General features: G+C 38.0%; 1 protein-coding gene across 2 annotated transcripts in view; it reads right to left on the bottom strand.

Annotated features, from left to right (window-relative positions):
* The window catches only part of SHANK2 (SH3 and multiple ankyrin repeat domains 2), a 306,101-nt gene that overhangs the window by 124,115 nt on the left and 158,790 nt on the right, over positions 1-23,196 (bottom strand). For both annotated transcript variants that reach the window (XM_062576509.1, XM_062576510.1), the window contains 2 exons: positions 4,756-4,838; positions 2,996-3,120 (listed from right to left, as the gene is read on the bottom strand). In XM_062576509.1, the coding sequence (XP_062432493.1) occupies positions 2,996-3,120; positions 4,756-4,838 (208 nt within the window). The remainder of the gene's footprint in view (positions 1-2,995; positions 3,121-4,755; positions 4,839-23,196) is intronic.

Below are 23,196 nucleotides of genomic sequence, written 5' to 3'. Positions count from 1 at the left end.
AGCAAATAGGCAAAGCTATATGGTATTTCTCAGTTATAACAGTCAAGTGAAAACCATACTCCATTTCTGATTGTGTATTAAAGCTAAGAAAAAAAAGTCGCATGAATTCTAAACTGGGGAATTGCTTATGAATATGTACGTATCATGGCAGCTGCCCCTAGATACCTCTTTCAGCTTCAAACCTACTCGTACACTTTTGTAATACATTTTATTTGTGCTCTGTTAGGAAAAGTCACAAAATGCACTGTAATTTTTACCAGAAGGAAAAAAAAAAAAAAGATCAAATTTGAAAGGAGGAGAAAGAACATGTATTACTAGAAACTTTAACGAAGAGTCAATTAACACTGTAGCTCCACAGGCAAGTTTAATATCAAACTCTGAAATCTCATGTTAAATGCAATTGTATGAGTTGGACCAATCAGCATCACGTGGCTTTTCAAAAGAAGTGCAAATTACACACACACACACACACACACAAAAAACACCTCAAAACCCTCAGTCAGATGGAACGGAGCCAACCCCGTTCTGCTGACAGCCTCTCCTGCACCCCCTGAAGCAAGGCAATCCTTTTCTCCCATTTCTCTCTATATCCTTTATCTGTTCTCAACATACATTGCCTTCAACACCAAACTAATTCAGTACTCTCACGAGTGCTGTTGAATTTTTGCCCTTTGGAAGCAAAGGTCCCTTCAGGGACCGTCGTTCCACGTGAGGAAACCGTGCCCTCTCTCCACCTACCCTCATGGCCTCCTCCACTTCCGAGGAAGGACCCGTCTTCCTGCCAGACTTCTCTTTCCATGGTGAGGAGTAAGGGAAGGGGCTCCCCTCGCCTCCGAGCCTCCGCCAGCGGGACCAGCCACCAGCCCCCGGCAGCCGAAGCCCGCTCCCACTTCCCCAGAGCCTGCCGCCTGCCCCAAGTGCCCTAGGTGCCCGTGCACTCTTATTATTCACGTGACACTTACGATAAATGATTACTTAGAAATGGTTGAGGTGGCACTTACACGCAGCAGCAGCATAAACTTTTGAGTCATGGAAGAAATCATCTGACAACAAGATGCACCAGTTACGAAAACCACGCACTGCAATATGAAGTATATTTAATTCTTATTAATTCAACATAAGAAATAAAGTAGTTTGTTACTCCTAGAAGTGCAGGTGTAGCTAACTGTATACTCATCATTTACATTTCAACAGTAGTATCTTTTTGCATCCACATCTTCAAAGATGGCTCTCTACTGCAAGACAGTACTGTGCACTACATGTGTAGTTCATAAAACAGAAAAACCCTGCATTTTCTCCAACACAAGTCTTTAAAACAGCAAAGTTGTGATTTTCCAGGATTGTTATATCCTGTTAATTAAAGTTGCAAAATTTAGAATAGAATAAGCCAAACATCAGAAATCACACAGAAATGGATTTGATTTGCCTGTAACAACTGCTTCTTTCAGAATTGGTTATAAATAAGCTGGACTGCATAAAGTATGGATTAACGCCCTGATTCAGCAATCTTTCAGATTCTGAAGAAGCACTGAGGTGCTCTTCTAACACAAAGCTAGCAGTCAATAAATTGTCTGGAGAATCAATTGTAGTTCTCATCTTCTTTGCAAGAAGGCTAGTAAACCTTTGTTTAGAATTAAGACTTTTTGGACCTTTCAGAGACCTTAAAAATTCATATACATACTTATCAACCTATAATCCTCTCCTCAAGATACACATAATCTATCATCAAATGCATCTGTAAAATCAGCCAGCATAGACTATTCATCTTTCCTACAAGCTAAAAAATAAAATCAACTTCTGAAAAGAAAAAAGCATTTTAGAAAGAGTATCTAACACGTCAATAATAACATTTTTGAAAGCATCCTTGCACAAGGGTACATATTAGTACAATTTTAAGTTACTAGCTAAGAGATTACAAGATGTTCAAACATGTACTTTGAAGGCCCAGACAAAAACGCACATCCCTTTACTTTAAAAGCCTATGAAGCCCGTCCTTTCATTGCGACAAAGTGAAGAAGCTGTGCAACTATTTTAATTCAGTCATCGTGGGAGTTGAATGCACACAATAAATGGAAGCTGTACAGTTCTATCCTCTCCTGAATGCAAAAGCCAGCTCTGCAGAAATAAACCTTACAGTACCAGCAAACGTCTTAACAAAATACATATGCACCTGAAGAAAAATCAATAGCTCTTACAATCAAGACCTTGACTGTGTCGATCCATCCTGAAAGACCTTTCTTCAAACAGTCTTACAGAATCACAACATCACTTTTTTAGTCATGGAAGGGTTGTGAAGGGAAGACAAAAAAAAAATCTCGTATCACAATTGTGTTGCAATCCACTCAGTAAGTAGCACTAAAACAAAACCTAAATGCCAATCAAAAAATCCACCAAAATATAAAATGTAAAGACACTTTTGATAGAAATGAAATGAAAAGATCATTTAATTTATATTTTGCATGAAGTAATTTATATAGCAGTAACATCCATTCCTTTTATGACTGACTTCACAACACACTTGCAAATATTTTTATTTCAAGGCAAAGTCATTTGTTCTGTTCTCTGTGATTTCTCACCTGCACTAAATTTGTGATACTCCTGACTGCAGAAGTAGTTGCACAGAAAATCATTAATTTTGGTGAATCCCTCAAAAATAATTAGAAGATAACTGGTAGTCCCTGATAAATATCTGAATTAAATTAAACCTGAATTCAATAATACAAAGTAGGATCAAATTCAGTAGAATTTCTCTAATAGTGTATATCCAAACACTAAAAAGAACAAACAGGAACTTCCCAACTAATCTGAATGTTTTTGTTTTTACTGCTTTCCTAAAAGCTGTATTAAAAAATAAACACAGTGAAGTACATTATTGGTGTTAGTCCACTGAACTTGCTATTGAGAAGCATCTTATGCTATCCAGATTAAATTTTGCAAAGGGAGCGTCGCTTTTTCCCCAACAGAGCATTCACAATCAAATTTCAGGATCTCCTACCTCGATCAAAAAGTCTCCGGTTCTCAAGCCAGCTTGCCATGCTACTCCCCCTTCATCCACCGATTCCAAGTACTGCAAAGCAGGAAAGGCTGGAGTTGGGGTGAATTCTTCAATTGGTGTGTCAGCTTTAAAAATAAATACCACATTAAAAAAGAAAATTACGGAATGCTCACAAATACCACTTGGTTTAGGCTTATCAGTGGCCACTCACATTTTTAGCTAAAAAATGGTGGGTGCTAAAAGCGAGAGGACTCTGCCTCAGAGAGTGTCAGGATGCTGGGAACAGAGTGCTATCGCTATAGCGATCCACAGGTCCTCAATTCAGAGAGAAAAACCCATGCTTCTTTATTGACACAAACAAATCAAGCTGCATGAAGCTGTAGCTGGATTCTGATTATTTCAGTATATTCAGTATCACTTCACTATTACTTCAAGTAAACCTTTCATAAGCCTAACAAAATGCTTGTAACCCTGGAAGCATCCAACTAAAAATGAATTATGTGTAGCCAAAAGAGAGCCTCAGGGCAAAAAATGGGTGTGTGTGTGGGGGGAGAGTGTAATAATAAAAACAAATAATAATGATTATTTCTTCCAGATTTCGATGCATATTACAGAGAAGGTAACAGAAGAAACCACGTTTTTAAGGAAAGAAGCCACAGCAGGCCTTGTACCAGCCCTTGCTCTCTGTCACGTACACATAGGAACAGAAAAGTCCTTGGCTCTTTCACCTGAGCTGCCCTCACTGTTACAGAAAAATTAGGGGGGAAATTCTTGGGCTTACACAGGGGGAGTAACTTCTGCTTGATGCGTAGACAAAACTCATGCCAACTGCTAAGCTCAAAGGTAGAGCTATTGGCTTTCCTAGCAAAACTTCAAAAATACTTATTTAGCTAAAACTAGAAGAGCTTTTACAACACTGAAAATCCACGGTGTCATTGCCAGGGGGAGGGGAAAGGGGGGCTGTTAAGGCCAAAATGATGTCCCAGGAATGAAGATACGGAATATTTTTCATGCTCAAGCAAGGCAAGGGAGAACCCATGGAAAAATGAGGGGGAGCAGGAGATGGGACATACCATCATGTTTATATTTTTAATATGAAAGGAGCAAACTGGTCTGAAAGTTAAAAAGCAAAGCATTAAATAGAATGCTTTTTTTAACTCTTAAGTATGCCATTAATGTGGGTTTTAGTCTGCGGAAAAGTAACATGCAGTTTAACATATGAACAGCTTTTAAAATGAGCACACTACAGGCCATGCAACATACGTGCAGCTTCTGAAGATACAAAAAAAGATCATATTTTCATACTAAAACTGCACCAATGTCACCTTGCAGAAGATCCACACCTATTTGAACCAAAATACCACTCTCTTCTCTATTTCTATTCACAGACCTATTCAAATAGACTGACACTGGAAATAAAGCAGCAGCTTTTATACGAGCAGCAGGCTTCCTACAGTCAGGTAAACTGCACAACAGAACAGATAAACGACAGAATATTACATATGCCAACGCAGTAAAAATGCAGATAAAACTTTCTCTCCCCGAAACGATTATACAGTGCTTCTGCGGTGCAAAAACGCAAACTGCTTCAGACAGAAGCCCCTAAAACCCATCCGAGTAGTACAGCATAGAGAAACCCTGTTGTCTAGCAACCAAGTGCACCAAGAATAATTCCTGCTTATATTCAGAGATGTATAAATTTCTTCATGCCAGCACACATCACACACCACACACGCACACACACCCCCCGAGGCACCTACCTTTTGCCCCTCTGAGCACAAATCCAAATCCTTCATTGTCCTTTTTCTGCAGGACCACTGCCTTTTCTTCTATAATGCAGTCACTGTAGAGAGAATTCCGAGGATAGCGACCATTATTACATCCCTTCATCACCACTGTAGTAGCTGCTCCTCCAGTGTGCAGGTTCATCATCATCACAGCCAGTTAATCAAATAATATCGCAGTAACCAAGCATGGGAAAATATAGAACAAATAGCGGAGTGGGGGGGAGACAGAGACTGAGCTTAACGATGAAAGAGAACATGACAATGCAACTTAAAGGAAATAAAAAAGGCAGAGAAGAAAAAGAAAGAAGAAGAAATCATGCATGGTGGTTTGTGTTCTATATGAACGACTGCATGAACATGTGATCATGTAATCTGTGGGCTAGCCAGGACTCTAAAAGGAAAAAAAGTAAGTGAACTGAACGACAGTATCATTAATAAACTCCTCAATCGTGGATGTACCAGATGCATCTTCTAGTGAAGCCAAAATGAAACCAACCAGAAGAAAAATGAGGCAGCATTTTAAATTTAAAGATAATATATTATGTTTTTATATTAGCTAACTAAAAGGCACAAAAATATTCTGAAAGCTATGCCTTGCATCAAAAGCCCTTTTTCAATCCTATTGAATGTTGCATGCTGCAAGAATCCCACATGATCATCTGACAGCCTACAATGCTAACAACGTGCAGCTGCCCTGGCGTCATCAAGCACAAATTTCCACAGCATCGAGAATCTGCATAATCGAAATAGTAACAAGGCGTGTGCAATCAGGAGAACACATTTCTAAGGAATATTTCACATCTCCTGATAAACAATTAACATTATAGAACAAGGAGACGATCTAAAAGAATATTTATGTAAGCAGTATGCCCTTAAAGAGAAAGCAGCCTTAGAAATCTTGCTCTCATTGGCTCAGAAAAAAAGTAGATAGTGGAGGAAGAAAATGCCTAAGAATCACATTAAAATGGGACCTTTCATATATAGGACACAATCTATGAAAGCCTTTAATTGTTTCGTGTCTTTCATTAAAGCTAATGTTAAGTTACTAAAAATAAGTTTAAAAAAGATTTATGAGCACTTCTGTATAAAATCATTACACAGTATAAGTTTCAAGGCATTCTTTGAGTAAAGACAGTTCACAGGTTAAGTATTCAAGAATCATAAGCAATGTATAACAGTGGTAAAATGGCATTAGAACATCTGCAAAAGCTACTTCAGACAGAAAGAAGAACAAGCAAGTTTTATTTTCTTAATTTTGTACTACCCAACTAATGTTGCCACTGGTCATGCAGAGAACCTAGTCACTACAGCATTCAATACAGTAAGAGGCAGGAACTGCTTTGGTGACAGCAATATTCCAGAAGGGAAGGAGGAAACTAATTAAAGAAAAACTGGCGTGACCTTTTTATTTAAGGCTTTGAACTGAGGCAAGGATGATGATACCAGAACACTAATGGACAGCCTCCAGACTCCAGACCTTTCATGTATTACAGACAATTCCTCTGGTGATTTTCCAACTCTAACTGAGGGAGGCAGCTTCATGATACTGCTAAAGTGATAATAAAATTGGCTTCCAAACTACAAAATATTTAAAGATTATTAAATAGAATAATACATAAGTTAAGGGCACCGTGGTGGTGACCTTCTTTACCTTTCTGACCAACAAACGAACTGCATAAATACGAACAGCTTTTGAATGCTGTCTTTCAAATCATGCAACCATGTCATTTAACCATGTAATTCAGACATTAGCTTTTCTTACAGTGAATACCTTTGCTATGAAAAGAATACAGTATGAAAACTTCTATTCCTTCAGAACTCTGGACATGCTCCTGCTCAGGGATATCGGGGTGGGAAGGAATAGACAACTCGGAAATCATCTTACATTGTAGTGCTGAGATCCTCCACCAATGCCTAACTGCCTGAAGGTACAAGCACCCTGATGTGCTTTGCCTCGAACTCCTAGTAACCTCTCCGTAACACACTGCCATCACATGCACACTCCCACAGTGGGATATCCACTGATACTTGTCCATGGAAGGGTCAACAGTAGAGCTGTCTCCAGCGTTGGGCTTAATACTGGAGAAGTTTGTAAGACCCATTTCTTTCAACTGTCCTTGAAAACAATTAACAGCTTAATTAAAGTCAGGAGAGTACTTTGGTGAACCTAATCATAGAAAGTCTTCAGTTCATAGGTAAGAAAAAAAAAAACACTAAATTCTCATCTTGTCTAAATCCATGGTAACATAAAGAATTCACAAGCCTATTATCATCAGACTTTGCTTTGATTTGCTCATTTTTGTCAAAACAAAACACACAGTATCATTCCTTAAAAAGCCAGAGGCTGTATTTCCAAAAGCTGTGCTTGCAAAACTTCTCAGGTGCCATCCATCTGAGCAGTATTCGGCATCTGTACCTAACAAAATCATCTAAGGTCCCTCCACAATCAGTGGATGAAGTGAGCAGACAATTTCAAGGTACGCTGATTTTATCTTAACACAGAGGTCTAGGATTGTTCGGATGAAAACGGTGAAAACAACCCATGATTTTCTTTTGACATACACCACAGACCAGTTTTGTACCTCAGTTTACCCACTGCAAGTAGTAATACTAAACTGTTCAAATGTTATGAAGTTCTATGTATTACATGGGGGGGGGGAAGGGAAGGGAAGGATAAGTAGAAAATGAATTTTTGGTGAGAAAATGACACAGTGATCCCTGTTACTTGACAAATACAGCTTACTAATACATTGTTTGAGTGATGTACTACATAGGGAAAATTCCTTCACAACCTGTAAAACAAAAATGTAAGTTTGAAAAAATCAGACGAGTAGCCATTCCTTTTCATTTATGCAGTAGGAGAAAGGGAGCTGCAATAATCTTAAGGCAAGAGCAGTTTAGAGTTCAAAGTGATCACAGAAAGAATAAATTGATTCCCTACTCCAATGCCAGAAAGCTAAGAACCAGCAGCAGAAAAAGCCTGGAAAACACATACACGCAGAGAAAACCCCACACAGCATCTCTGCCCCTTCTCCAGGCAAGCTCCCTCTGCAACCCCTTCTGAATGAGGAAAAAAAAAAAAAATAGACTCTGCCTGATGGCAATATTTACTTTGCCATAACAGGGTTCCCTCTTCTCAGTGTCAGCCTGCGTGTCTTCGCTGAAGATACGCTGAAGGTCTGTTCACAGTCTACCTGGTCCTGGCAGGCTAAGAGGTGCCAAATGCAAAGCAGGTCAAATTTTCTCACAAAGAACCTTCTTGGCAGCATTTCTCTCATCCTGAAGGTGTTGTAAATACTTAGCAACAGAATGCACACAGGGTTCAGCCACCAGTGACAAGTAAAGGAGATGTATTACGTTACAACCCTGTTCAGAGGACTGATCTCAAACAAGGGGAAGAAGCATTTCATCGCGGATATTTTGAGCGCAGTATATGGCTCTGTATAAGGCTGAATGGTCCTCGGCATTTGTGATACAACCTTAAACCAGATTTCAATAGGTAAAACCCTTGAAGTCCATTTCTGTCCCATCTCAAACTGAAATTGAATAGTGTTTATTTCAGAGATGAGTTTTCTGAATAATACTAGTTCTACATTATAGTAATAAAACGAGTAGCTTCAAAATCAATAGCTCATTACTTACATAGGGCCCTCTTTACTTTGACTTTGTCCAAGTAAAGAGACTTGATTAAGTCCAAGATTCACTGCATATAAAGTTAAATGCACAATACATCCTGTCAAGTGCAGAATACTTCTGCATTAAGTTCTGTGAAAATCTTATATACAAAAATATCCGGCAGAAAGTCAACCCCAAACCACTTTTGCTTTATCCAAACCCTACACAACAGAAAATATACTCGTTCATCTGAATGTAGCTTCCCTAACACTAAAACGTTCAAGAATTGTGCAAGAGGATACATAATTTTACAGATCTACAAATGGTGAAAGGGAAATAAAGAGATTTACCCTGGGCAGGCAGTTACTAGAGATTAGAACTCAGAACCCATAGCATCAACATAGTATCTGCCACTTGTGTAGACTTTTCAAGACAACAAGAGTTTCTTCTACTACTATAACAGTTCATTAAAACAATACTTGAGGAAAGAGACAGAAGTGCAAAATTCTTCATAAAGACCTTTATGAAGAAAATATCAGAGGTTGAAGCACAGGTTCCTGATGGAGGCAAGACCATGACACCTAGTCTCCGTTTCAGGGCTAGAACTACACCTTATCTTAAAGCATGAATTACTCCAAAACAGAAGTCAAAACACTAAATTACAAAGATGGCAGCCATCACAACCATAGAATATGCTTAGGTAAGTTTGTACCGCATGTATCATAGCTGATTTCACTCTGAAAAAAAACATACAGAATACCCCTTACTGAACTGATCATCATTATCTGAAAACAAAAATGGCTATTTGTTATATTGTCAGTCTTTCCTTGAAAAAAAATGAAGTTAAATGGGAAGTATTTTCCCCCTTCTCTCCAATCACGTGTGCCCTAGATACACAATCTCAGTCTAACCTCTTCAGCTTTAACAAGCTGGACTACAACCTGCCAAGGCAGAAAACTTAACATGAGATTCAGACAACCAAAATTACAACCAAATGATTAACCTTCTCAGCTCGAAATCGCTTCAGTCAGGTGGCTTGCTCTATCCACGAGAGAGGAACTAGCCTGCCCGAGTTCAAGTCTTCCAGTAGCTCAAGTAAATACAAATCTTTTCATCAGATTTTTTATATATATATATATCTACATATATATATCTACATATATATCCTCTCCTCAGTACTCTTGGAATTTAATTTTTTTGGAAAGATCTACTGAATACAGAGTTAGCTCCTTGTTACAACAGTCAAACCACAGACCAAGAAAGAAAAACTCTTTTTTTTTAATCTTTGCTGGAAACACATACAAGAAATACTTAAACCCCTTCCTAAATTTATATACAATGTCTGAAAGTAATTGCACAAGTCCTTTCTTACTAAGACAGTACATTTATGCTAGTTAGGCTGAGGTTCAAGCCCACAAAAAGGCATTCTGGAAGGATTTCAAGAGGAGCTCTTGCTTCATATTCCAACTCTTAAAGCCTGTTAAATGCTCATAAAAAGGGAGGTTTTCTCTGAAGACTTTTCCTATTTCAGGAAGTTACCTGTCCTGATAGCACGGAAAACTGAACTGATGTCTACAGTATATCTTTTTGTAAGACACAAAAAACTTCCAGTGAAAAAACTTTTGCTGTCACTGCTGAAAGGGGTCAATCTTATTATTTATAGTCATCTACAGTAATGATTCCAGGGAAAGTGGTTAATCCTAGTAATTAAAACCTCCAAGATTAATGACGTCTCTGTATTTTATTGCTCAAGCTTTCTGATCATCCAGCTGAGGCTCTTACAGAAGAGCTCTTACCACCCTTCTGCAAAACGCAGAACAGGAATCACTCATTCTAGAGGTATTAACAGCAAGTATGGCGCTCTGCACAGCAAACGGGAAAATACACAGAAGGTCCCTTCCCAACCTGCTTACAGCCCAAACAGGAGCAGCAAGACATGGTCAATCTTATTTTCAAACTCATAGTAACCTCACTGTAATATACTGCCTCACACAGAGATTCCCTTATGAGATGACACCTTTCATTGTGCTACAATGCAATTTGTACTGAAAACGTGCCTTTTTTTTTTTTTTTCAAAATACACGATACCACTTGCAACAACAACAGGTTACCATGCTAAAAAGTAATTTACAACCCCATACTATTGCCTTTGATAGAATCTTTTTGTAGTTTCTCATAATAAGATCTTAAGTAACCAAAAATAATTTTTGGCTTTTTTGGTGAAACATGTTTTACCATTTTTGAAAATGCATGTTTACTTTCTATATTTTACTTTTCTCAGCTCCTCATTCCCACTTTCTAACAGTGCTTTCTGTAAATACAATATACTCTTACAGAATTATATAAAAATATAATTATATATTTGTCCTGCCTTGAATGAAAAACACACGTATAGGGCTTAGCCGTACAACAGTGTAATCCCGCCACAATCATTTCAGTTTCAGAAACAATTCTAAATTCGATAGATTTTCCTTTTCATATAGAAGAACCTTAGTTTATCTGGGATTTTATAGCCAGGCGAATTTGGGAAGAGGGCAGTAAGAAAATATTTTCAGGCATAGGGTTAGTTACTACCTCAACTACATTACACTCGAGGAAGATTCAACCTGTCACTAGAACAGAACTGGGGAACATTTTAATTGATAAATTCTTTAGGTAACTGATAGAAGTCCAAGGAGTATAATGATTCAGAATCTAGTGATAAAATAATTAAATGTACGTGGGGGAACAGATAAACAGAATCACACAGAAGAAATAAAAACAAAGAAGTTGTCCTTTCTGCTTTGCTAATTCTAAGGCCAAGAGATTCTCAAAATAGGGTACCTACATAAAAGACTGTCACCTTTTCTTTGCCGTCATTGACTTTCCCCTTCCTTCTCCTTACACCAAAAATCATTAGAATTGTTCCTAGGAACAAAGAGCTGTAACTGTATTCCATTTGTTTAGTCTGACTATTTGGGCACAGGCCTGCACTTTCTTCCATGGAACTACTGCACATAAAGTGGAATTATGTTCAAGTTCAGCTGTTCCCCAAAACAAGGTTCCCCCAAACCTTATTAGCATTCAGAATTCTCTGAGCAGTAAAGTGTTTATTGTTAAAACTAAATTAGAGGAACAGGTTATATTTGGAGATAAAAAATCCACTCACCATAAAAGCCAATACCTTCCTTAAAATACCGTTTAGTAGCTTCAAAATAGTTACACTGGAGAAAAAGCATTATTTCAGTCAGGGATTCACAAAGACTGGGACTTTAAGTTATGGTGCTATTTCACCAAAACCCACTACCTACCCAGGTTTGCATATGGAACACGCACGTATATTTTTTCAGTTGAAAAGAGAAAAATAAACATTGCCTTAAATCTATAAGGCATAAATGCATCCGAAAAAAGAATTTCTGGAGATAACGGAATAATATATTTATAACTACCTATAGATTCCAGCTTGACAGGTGCTCTCAGAGAAACTGCAGCATCCAGAGTCTTTAACAGCGCTTCGAACCGTTGTTTGTGTCATGGCCTTACTGGCACGCTTAGCACCCAGAGAGAAAACAAGAGAAGGAAAAAGAGGCCAGCACCACCACTCTTACATAATTGTTTTGTATTGCTCTCTTACTTGCAGCAAGTAACTTCAAATTGCAATAGAAAGGATATATAGTAGTTTATTCTAAGCTAACTTCACATTTCTCCATGAATGGCTAACTCAGCGTACTTGTGCCATCCTCAGCTGGCTATGTTTGGATCAAGTAAAGTAATGGAAAAAGAAAAGAGAATATTTCAGTGACATTCGATATATTTTATATATCCATACACAGTCCATATATGATCCTTAGTATCTCCTGCACCAGTGCTGTTTCTACAGACTATATTAAATGTCAAGTAGAAATCTCTGAACATAAGAAAAGCAAGACTGTGCATTTTCCACTGAAACCTGTTTGTTGGCTAAAAAGGTGTATGTCAAACTGTAACGTGCTATGAAAGACATGTAGCTATACCCTAACTCCCACATTGCCTGGGTCTCCACTGCATTGTACAGAAATTACAGACCACTGCAAAACCTGACAAGGGACAATTTCTTTCGATTAAAAAGCTGTTCCAACTTTTGAATAAGTAATCCAGCCTACTTTGATGGATTTTGAACACATGATACCACTGGTAAAAATTGATAATTCTTCACCGAGTTACCAGAAGGAACAAACATCTGTCATGAAATGATATGATTAGAAAGTAGGAGGGATTATGCTACTTTTTCCAGCCCTATGATTGATAGAGTTGCCCAAAGATTAATCATAGTAATAGAGGATAAAAAGCAATCTATTATAAGAAAGTAACAAATACTATATACTCCCATTAAATTTATCCCATAGACTATTACAAAGAAATATAAGTTTTAAATGAGAAACGTATTCAATTTTATTACATAAACAAAAACAAGTTAAAAAATGTTTCTCTGTGAGGAACACAGAAGAAACTCACCCTCTCTCTCTCCAGATATTTGTTGGCATTGTTTTAGTCAGCCATTAATTACACTTAATATTATATTCTTTAGTGTAAAAGACAAGGGATTAAGTAATCTAAACACACACTCAAGTTAGTCAATTTGGCTGGTACTGCTTTTGTTTTTTTTCCCATTTTCACCTTAAGCTGCTGAAACTGTAATCAGTAAAGTAACATATTAATTTAGTGAAACAGGAAATCAAAGTCAACTTCTTGGAAATATAAATTATCCATTAAAAGTCTGATTTTATATTATGGAGAAATCTCAGTATCACACAGGAAAAAGTCAATGATAAGATCATGGTCCTGTTGAAATACACAATGTAGAGTACATTAGTCTTCTTCAAGAGAAATGATGTAATTCTCTTGAATCTGTACTGGGAGGGAGAAAACAAAAAAGCATGGAGAGGGTGATGATGAAGCGAGATTAAAAAAGAGGAAGGCTTAATTCCCCTATTAATTTCAATCGTATTTAAAAATAAATAGTCAGCGCTGGTACCACACAAGACAGAGTAAAAACTAAACATGAAACATTTAGGTAAGAGTCCTTCAAGCATACAACACGAGGGTTGCATCATGCAGGGTGCTTCAAACCATTTCATACAGATGTCCCAACGATCACGTTAGTATTAGGGCTACAGCTCACTCCACTTGCACTTGATACTTACTGGCGATTTTCAGTTGTAGCCTTTGAGCAAGCTAAGCTCGCGCTATGAAAATATTAATATTCATTGCTCATACTTTGTACCTTGAACAAGTAAACAGACTGTACAAGCACGTACATATGTTTAAGTAACTAGACCATTTATCCACCATGCTTTTTAGCCTTTTATTTGTCTACCTAAAAGCAGCTGCATTTTTAGCCCATGCTATTGTTGCCACCAAACCACGTGCAAAGAGGAGTTTTCTCCCTAATCATCTTAATGCACAAAGTACTTACACAAAAGTAATACTAATAATAGCTATTATTAACAACACCACTTTTCTACATGTTTTTTTTAAATCAATGATTTTCCAAAAGGTGGTCAGACAACCACAGTGACAGAAAGACATTAACTTGTTCAAGGCTACCACTCAGGACAAGCAACAGAGGTAGAACCATGGAAGAAAATCTAGGTTTATTCAGATTTAAGATAATGATATGAATCAAAAAAAAACATAATTATATGGAGAAATAAAGACTTTCTTCAGATGGTGCAGCATCTCAGCTAGTTCATAAAGCTTGCTCATCCATCTCTATGCTTATCTCAGAGCTGGCATACATCAGCCAGGATTTTGCATGTTTTTCCTTCCTTTTTCAGAGAGAGCAACTGGAAGGTAAGAACAGCCACGCTGGGTCCGTGGAAGCCGGAGCCCGGTCTCCATTACAAGCCAGGAGCACATGTGCCAGAGAAGGGCGTACAAGAAGGACAAGTGTATTTGGTGCTTCCCCACCAGCCTCCAGCCAGGCTGGGCTGCTTGCTCCTTGTCTTACTGAAAAAGATGATACACCTTTTCTCTTCGACTCGTACTATTTTTGTCATCATTCTCAGGCACTCATGGTAATGCAGGGAATTGTATCAGCCCTCCTCAGGATTTCTTGATTGATGTTTCTATAACACACTTCAGTCAACATATTCCCGACTTCAGTTTTAAACTTTTAAAAACGCATTACAAGCACTTTAAGGTAGCAATTTGACTTTGCAAGTTTTTATAACAATTATTAAACTCGCATTTCAGTATCATAACTTGATTTGCTCACTCAGCTGTTGAAAGAGTCTAAACTTACTAGCACTTAAACATAAATAAATTATGAAACAAGGGAGAGGGACTGGTGTTAACTATGAGTTTCAAATTAGTTTTCAGGGCTCCCTCAGGGGCTCCAACACATCCTGTTCTCTATCATGAACAGCAGAAATTATCTTCCTCTTGTTTTGGATTCCTTGGAAACTGAATACAGCTCTAAACGTAAGAAGCTTGAGTAACCCTGATTGTTCATTTTAACACTATAGACTCAAGGATTTCACTTAAAATTCTACACTGTACAGAATTATCTATATGAAATTTCTGTTTTAATTATCTACATTAAAATTCCTGTAAAACTTTATGACACTTAAATTGTATATGTAATACAAAATTATTTGGACTCAAGCTCTGTTCCAAAATGAGCAAGAGACTGTCAAAATGGGTAGAGGATAGTTTATCCAAAAACATTTTCCCACTGTTTTCTTCATGGGCAAGAACTTTTAAAAGATAGTATAGAGTGGGAAAGTTGTACTGTCTATGGTTTTACTGTAAAGAAGTTAGAGGGGCTTTAATTAGAGTTTAATTTGCACGCATCCCTGAAAAAATCCTGACCAATCACTGTATTATTTTATAGTGTAATGAATGGGGAAAAAGGAGACTGCACCTCTCTAATTTTTTCTAAAAGATATTCCTGCTTCTCTCCATTTCCCTAATTATACCAAATCCTAGAGCTATTTTAAGCCTACTCCAAATTATATTTATGTATCTGTAGACAGTTTCAGAAATGTACATCTTAATAGTTTTCCTGACTAACAGTACCCTAATTTTCATCAATTCTGTCAAATCCAGTGTCTAAAGATCTTCAGTTTAGCCCACAACTTTGGTAGCAGCAGCAAAAAATCACTGACCTTATAGATCCCAGCTGCTGAAGAGAAAGAGGTCTGCTTCGCTTAACTTGGCAGTTACTTTCCTTAATTAAGTGAATGCTGACCTGGAATCTCTCCATGCTGCCCCCTTTCCTTTCATGTAGGACTGCAGCTCGCCGGTTGGATCAAAGCATTACTTCTGAACGTACGCAGCTTTTACCGGGTGAGTAACGTGGACAGTGCAAATTTTGCAACTAACTCCGGGTAAGTGTACTGCAGAACTCACGATTTTGGAATGCTTACAGCAGAAACATACACAATCTCTCTTCCAGCTAAGACTGTTCTACAGAAAGCATAATGTTGCAGGTCAGGTAGCTGGGAAGAAATCCACCCTGGCAGTCTTTGGAAATGGTTAAATTTACTTTCCCCAGGATCACACAGAAACTACTTGATGATATCAGCCCCAATTTTCAATGGCAGCATTAAATTGTTTTAATTCTGAGACCTGTTATCTGTGCCCAACATGCTTGCTTTCTCTAAAAAATAAATAAAAAAAAAAACAAAGCAAGCAGAAGACACACATATAACAGTATTTTTTCTGAACTATCCAGTTACCACTATTTCTTAGTGCATGTATTTAACTTAATCTTTATCATTCTTCCGTTGGCAATTTTGCCATGAAAGCAGTTTTAGGAAAATGCTCATTTGTTAAAAAAAAAAAAAAATCTTTTATGGGTATATTTTAGTTTAAATTTAGCCTTCATTAGAGATTACTTCTCCAGAACAGATCAGGTGTTATGTCAGAGAGAGCAGGCACAGCCAGCAGTATCACCGGCCGTTCAAATGCTGCACCTGCCCCTCGTTCAAATCTGACATCCCCACCAGCATGCCACAACCTCTGAGGACAGCGCTAGGATCTATCTTTTGGCTCAGGGAAATAACAGTTTCAAAAGACTTGGTTAAAGCGGAAACTCTGTGGCTAACGCAGTTCTTGGCATCCATCAACAACACCAGGGTACAGGTTTCAATCAGAACAGTCTCACAGGGACCTCACACCCAGAACTTCTTTATCCCAGGTGAACAACCTGATGCCAACTATTGCTATTTTTCAGCAGGTCACCCTGGGTAGGTGTTCTCCACCCCAAATTTATGAAGAAACACAACTCCAAAAGCTCTATTCTGTCCCAAGACAGAACAAGACATCCTCCTCCCACCAGCCTTAAGGTTTTGCACACTGGAAGAGCCTTCTAGCGACCAGCTCCACCTAAAGCATGGAAGCCAACCCCTCCACAGCTTTTTGACAGCTTCTTTTTCAAAAGGAAAACAGACATATATTGCCTGCCAGTCACCCTTAGAAGTTGCCTTGTTGGTCAAATTCCACACATGCAACAAATGTTTGTGAAACTGGCTGGAGAGAGGAAAAAGGAGGGATTTAAACCAGCTCTCCCACCAGAGGAGAGCGCACAGTGTGAGCTCAACAGTTATCGGTTCTTCTTGGGCTGCCAAAACTTAAACACGCGTAATTTACAATCAGAGGCACCATGTGCTGCCTTTCACTCACCTAGACGTGCGGAAAACAGGCAAAGGGGCAGGGGGGCAGGGAATTAAAGCTCATACACAGAAAGTCAAGTCATCGCAGGGAAAGCTACAATATAGGAATGCAGAACACTAACTGTCAGAAACCTTTTTGTTCTCCTTTTCTCAGGAAAACTTTTTCATCTCTTGTTCTCCTCTGCTTTATCCTTTCATCTACTTACACAGCTCCTGCTTCTAATCAGCTCAGTACACACTCTCAACATCTTTTTTTTTGCTGTCCTTACCTATTGTCATTTCCACTCCCTTTTCCTATTTTTTACTGTCCTCTCTTGTAATTTAGAAAAGTTTCTTTCTCTCCAGGCACAGGACAAAGATTTTGCCTTCAGTTCCAACATCTAAACCCATCCTGTCATCCAGCAGCTGGTAAGAGGAGTTACAGAGAAAATATGGTTGATCTTGAGTGGATCGGTTGCTCTACTGGAATGGCACACGCACCAAATCATAACCGTTGCAAACGGGATCTTCTTCTATGCTCATAGTTACACATTAGGTCTTCATTGGCATTGAAGGGAGATCCTTACAATTTTTCAGTACGACCATTTTAATTTTAAATTTGGGAAGGGCTATATGTTTTTCTTTAACTTCACTCTTGCAAACTGCTGGTCTCTCTTTGCTAAAGCTTTACCTCTAAAAGTTTACACAAACATCTAGCCCAGAAAATCTCTGACAAACCAATTATTTCTGCAAAATCATTGCAGAAAAAAATGCTAAAAGTTGCTAAAAGCAAGACCTGAATGAAGTAATTTAAACAAACTTGATAAAAAGGTGGCAAACAACTTAAAAGGGCAGTTATGAATTCATGCAAACTTCTACCACCCACTGAATAGTTTTGCATCTTATTATAATTGTTTTAGACTTTAATATGCATCTTTATACAATTATACTACAGATTTGAACAAAGAGATACTACAATGCAGATTAGCAGAATTACAGTTCAGCCTTTTTAATCTTCTACTTTAGCAATTAGTTTAAATACCTTCTGTAGTCACCAACATAACAAGCTCAGTCATGGCAGCATACAAGAGTGGGGAGGGGAGGGGAGGAGAAGATACTCAGGAAGGCGCGGAGTTGTTTATTAGAAGGTAAAACCATTTTCATTAGAAATTATTAAATCACTGTAAATGAAGACTTCACATTTTACGTCTCCTGCTCTGCAAAATGCTGTGACGCCTTAATTATTGCTTAAACCTATATGTAAGTTCCTAAATTGTATTAAATTATATTCTTTAAGTTGATGAGGCGCAACATATTAAAAGTGAGGTGCGCTCATCTTTCTGCCTCACACATTAGCAGAGCAGTTCAGCACTGTCAGGCCAGCGTACACAAAGTAAAGGAGCAATTCAGAACAGGCATCAGGCATACCTAACAAAATATCATTAGAAATAAAGTTACAATACAAACCAAAAAGCATTTTACGTATTCTTTCGTGATTTGATTGATTCTGATTGTTCTCTATGCCTAAAAGAACCAAGAGTATCGCATATGTGGAAATCCAGTCACTAAAATCTCAGTAAGCGTTCTGATGTCGCCACTTAACTACAGCAAGGGAATAAACATTACAGCTGTCAGCATTCTTGGAGATTTTTGCTACTGTCTCTCTAACAAAAATTAAGCTATGAATACATGTGAAAAATAGAATACTATTACTATTTTTGCCTCTTTCCACTAAAGAGAAGGAAACCAAGGCTATCCTCCAAAACCTATGACTGCAGCTAAGAACTATAAATCACTTTCAGCTTCTGATCAATGTATCAGTCCCAAAAGAGAAGTAACAGAAATTACTAGTTTATTTTTTAAAGTGAACAGAAGCTATTTTAACACCTTTGCTCCAATTTTTGCTAGAGACAGTACAAATTTAGGAGTAAACCTAAGGAAAAGTCCCTTAGCTACCTGTCTAGCATTAAATACCTCTTTACTTGTGATAAAAGGTGGAAACAGAGTTCTTCAAAAGAGATCAATCAATTTTAAATATGTATTTATGTATACATTTATATACATGATAATCACATTTTTCCAAGAAGATGATAACATTTAAGTAAAATTTCCACATGAAACCAGATACCAAGCTAGATAAAGTATTTGTGCATCAAACTTACAGTTTGCACTAAAAACTACTGCAATTATTGTGTAGCACACCTAATGCTTAAAGTATTAACAAAGCACCAATATCATCACAACTTTGGGACAAGGATCAAGCTATTCAGCAGGTAATTTGTGCGAGTTAAAAGAATAAAATAAAATAAAGAAAAAGCACTGCACAGCATGCTGAATTACAGGGCTAAATGGTTCCTAGTGCCCTGAAGAATCGCTGGGAGTGATGCAGGACTGAAGCTCTCGCAGCTCTGCTGCACAGTGCGGACAGCAGCAGACAATTGCTAGATACGCAGCTGAGAAGCAGCTCTCATTTTTGGCATGTGTTTGTATGTAAACTGGCCTTTGAGGAACTCCATCTTCATCTGTCAGCTTCTACGCTCCTAAGTTATGGATGCTGCCACCCAACTCGGAGTAGAGACAGCATGGTTAATGAATTAAACTTTCATTTAAGCTTGCTTACATATACCTTCCCCATGACACAATCCATTCAAAAAAAGACAACTAAAACCAGAAGGCAAATTAGTTGGTCCCATTATTAACTTTGTGGCAACAAGCCTTTGAACAGGAATACTTGTGTGCTTCATAAAAGTGCCATAGCCAAAGGGTGTCATGAGAAGGCAGCAAGAAAACTTCTCCCAGACAGTGATGACGAGCAGTTAAAGCAGTTTGAAGAAAGATACAAAAGTTGAATGTGATACGGTGAAAGTAGGGAAGACGCAAAAGAGACAGGAAACCCTGCAGTTCCATGGTACACCTCGTATCTGTATTCCATTTGGCAAGAAATTTTGCTATTTCACTATTTTGGGGGGGGGGGAGATGATGCAATTAATGCAGTAGTGAAAGCTTCCACATTTGTGCTCTAAAGTTTCCAAATCCATGAAAGTAACTGGATCACATTTTTTTCCACGCAATTCAGTTTATAATCTATATATAACAATAAAATTGTTCATATTTGTTAGGCCGCCAGAATTTTAAAAGTAATAGCTAACAATATCATCAGTTACATCATCTGTTATAAAGTGCTAACATCTTACACTTGAAATAAATGAACAAACTAGTTCAGCAACATAATTCGATAACTTAATTTCTTATACAAATATTTGGAAAGATTTTATTTGTATTCTCTCTGGTTTCCTGGCTGCACCATTCACTATGTTTTCTTGACAGAATTAATCAATTCCCTCGCTTCAATTAAAAATGCAGGTAAAAACAGTAATTTGTAAAAGTATCCCAACATCCAGTTTACAGCCTAACAGCAATTTCTGTTACAGAAATGGAATCCATCCATGACAAAACATAACTTCATGAAAAAAAAAAAACTTTAAGGCCTACAAATACTTTTCTTTGAATTTTAACTAGCCCTCTGAAGAATACTTACAACGCTTTGGAAGTTTTTGCTCTACTGGTGCGCAGTAACGGCCATCCAGCCTAGTCAAGGCGGACACAACCATTTTCCAAATAAGACTCAGTAGGTTTTTTCCACCAGAAAACACCTAAGAACAACATCCCCTGGTTGTCAGAACGACTGCTGGCCACAAATACGGGGAAGCTCTAGGGACACGACGGAGCACGCTGGTATTCCCTCCTTGCAGCTTTGCTGGTGTGCCTGCTCTTTCTCTGTGCCTCTGAGCATAGCTCCAGGCAGTGGCATTTCCTGGCTTTGGCAACGCGCTTCAGCTGCTGCAGACACCGTTGCTGCCCACTCCTCTGATCAGGGGAACTAGAAGGCAACTTTTCCCCCTCTCGTGTCCACCTCGGCCTCCTGAGCTTGCAGCTGGATACGAATGCCCAGGGACACCCAGCTACTCTGCTCTGTCCAACAGCAGCTCCCACCAGGATAAGAAACTTTACCCTCTGTGTATGCCATTGCAAAGAAGCCTATCTTCTCCTTCATCACATGCCCATCACATTAAAGGAAAGTGGTAAGAGGTAAAGTGGTTTTTAAAAAAAGTTTCATAAAAATAGTAAAGGAATCTCTGCAGAGGAATTCTAGCCATAGCAGCATCTGACAGCTGCAAAAAACCCCAACATTTTTGCAGAAAAGAATTAATACAACACTTCAGCATTTTAATCAGATAATGCATCTGACTTGATAGCTTCAAATATTGTATTTGCATTATATATAATGATTATTTGTATTGACAAACAACTGTCACTGCTTTTCTTCATGTTAGCAAGAGTACTCTTTATTTTCCTGAAGTATTAATGTATGGATAAACCAACCCTCTATGTAAAGCCGAAATCGGGTTTAATGAACCTCCATTATTCAAGCTACATATTTTCCTAAAGACGAAAAATGCCATGTACAATGTATTTTCCTACATGAGAATAAATCCACTAATATAAATTTCTAAACAGCACATTTCTACTCAGCAATTTTTACTCTTTGTCGGGGGGAAAAGAGAAAGCAAGGGGAGCACACACTCCCTTCAGGGATGCAAACACGCATCTCCTCTGAAAAGGAACTGAACCAGATTTGTCAGTACTTTGGTTTCAAAGCCCTTCTTAGTACATAGGCACAATTGCTTTGTAATAAATATTTATTATAACTCAGCTGCAATCAGTTTATTATATTCTTTCCTTATTTTGGGAGGACACCCTAACAGAAAAAATAATCAAAGCAGTGCATAAATCTGGAAATACCTTACTGGAATTGCAGTCAGTTTGACATTATTTGGCTATTTTAACAACTCCCCTCCTTAAAGAAGCCCATCTTAAGAATTAAATCTACTGTACATGCAACCAAGGCATATTAATTTCCAGACAAATTTTTAATGTAGGCTCCCTTTCTTAGCAGCAATACAAAAGCATTAGTAAAATTACCATTTAGATGTACAAAAAGCAGATCTGCAGCCTCAGTCCGTATTTGAAACTCAACTTTGCTACTGGAGTTTTAAGAAAGAAAGGCCTTCCACTTCACTTTGTTCAGGAAAAAAAAAGTATCTGAACAGTGTTTTGCTATGTGGTATGCTTGTAAAGGATAAAAAAAGAAGTTTATCTTCATGCTATACCTCATCTGTAAATTCACCCTTACAATAAATTATTGCATGTGTCTCAGATAAAAAATTTTCTTCCATTCCAGCAACTAGTTAGATTTGGAAACTCAGTGACTAAAAACATTGTTTAGTTTTACTAGCATTATTTTATATAAATTGTAAAATTACCACATTTTCTCTACTTAAGAGCATGTTAAGCAAGGCTACCTTTCAACCGAGTTTCTTAGAATTTCCTATTAGTTCTACCCTTTCCTACTTCCACTCTCAATTTTCACTTGCACAGCTGGACTGTCATGATTACTCTTCAAAATGGGTCTGTGCGGGGTTTCAGATTCTCTCTGCAAATGTTCCTTCTCTTCTCCTCACTGTTTTGTTTTCCTCGGAAGCTATCAGGAGAACTCTGCTGCTTTCCTGCTTAGGTCTTGGACAACCGCGACTGATGCCAGAACCAGAACAACCCCAGGCATACCCCCGTTATCTCACTGCTCAGTAATTAAGATGTATGAAAATTTTCAAAGTATTTGATAAACTTTCTTGCCCACCTGTAGTCCTGAATCTGTGAACATGAATATTTGCAAGCTTTGCTGTTGCACAAGCCAAATATCTTAGAGGAAAAAAAAAGGCAACAACTCCAGCACACACACATTTCCCATGCTTTCTGCGATAAATTAAAAGCAGACACTATAATCCATTCATCCTCAACGGCTTGTCTCAATAAAGAGAGATTTTTGATCACCACTGAGATAAGGTTCAAGCCCTTAGTCTGCATATAGCTTTTGGTTTCCCACTTGCAAAATAACCCATCTAAAGGTTGATAGGATACTGCCCATTTTGGAAAGGCAGATGGTCTTACTCCCTCCCTGTAATGGACCTGCAATTTCTTGGGGAAAAGACAACAAAAAATTCAAATGCTTTAGAACCAATAAACCCCTGAAGAGGGCAGGGAGGGCATCTTGGATATACAAACTCCATCTGTCAGCTTGAACTCCATCCTCTCTCCTCAAATTGCTCAGATGGCATAGAGAGGA

The sequence above is a fragment of the Rhea pennata genome, chromosome 5 (assembly GCF_028389875.1).
Source record: "Rhea pennata isolate bPtePen1 chromosome 5, bPtePen1.pri, whole genome shotgun sequence".
NCBI classification, from domain to species: Eukaryota; Metazoa; Chordata; class Aves; order Rheiformes; family Rheidae; genus Rhea; species Rhea pennata.
This window is presented reverse-complemented; position numbering and strand designations above follow the sequence as displayed.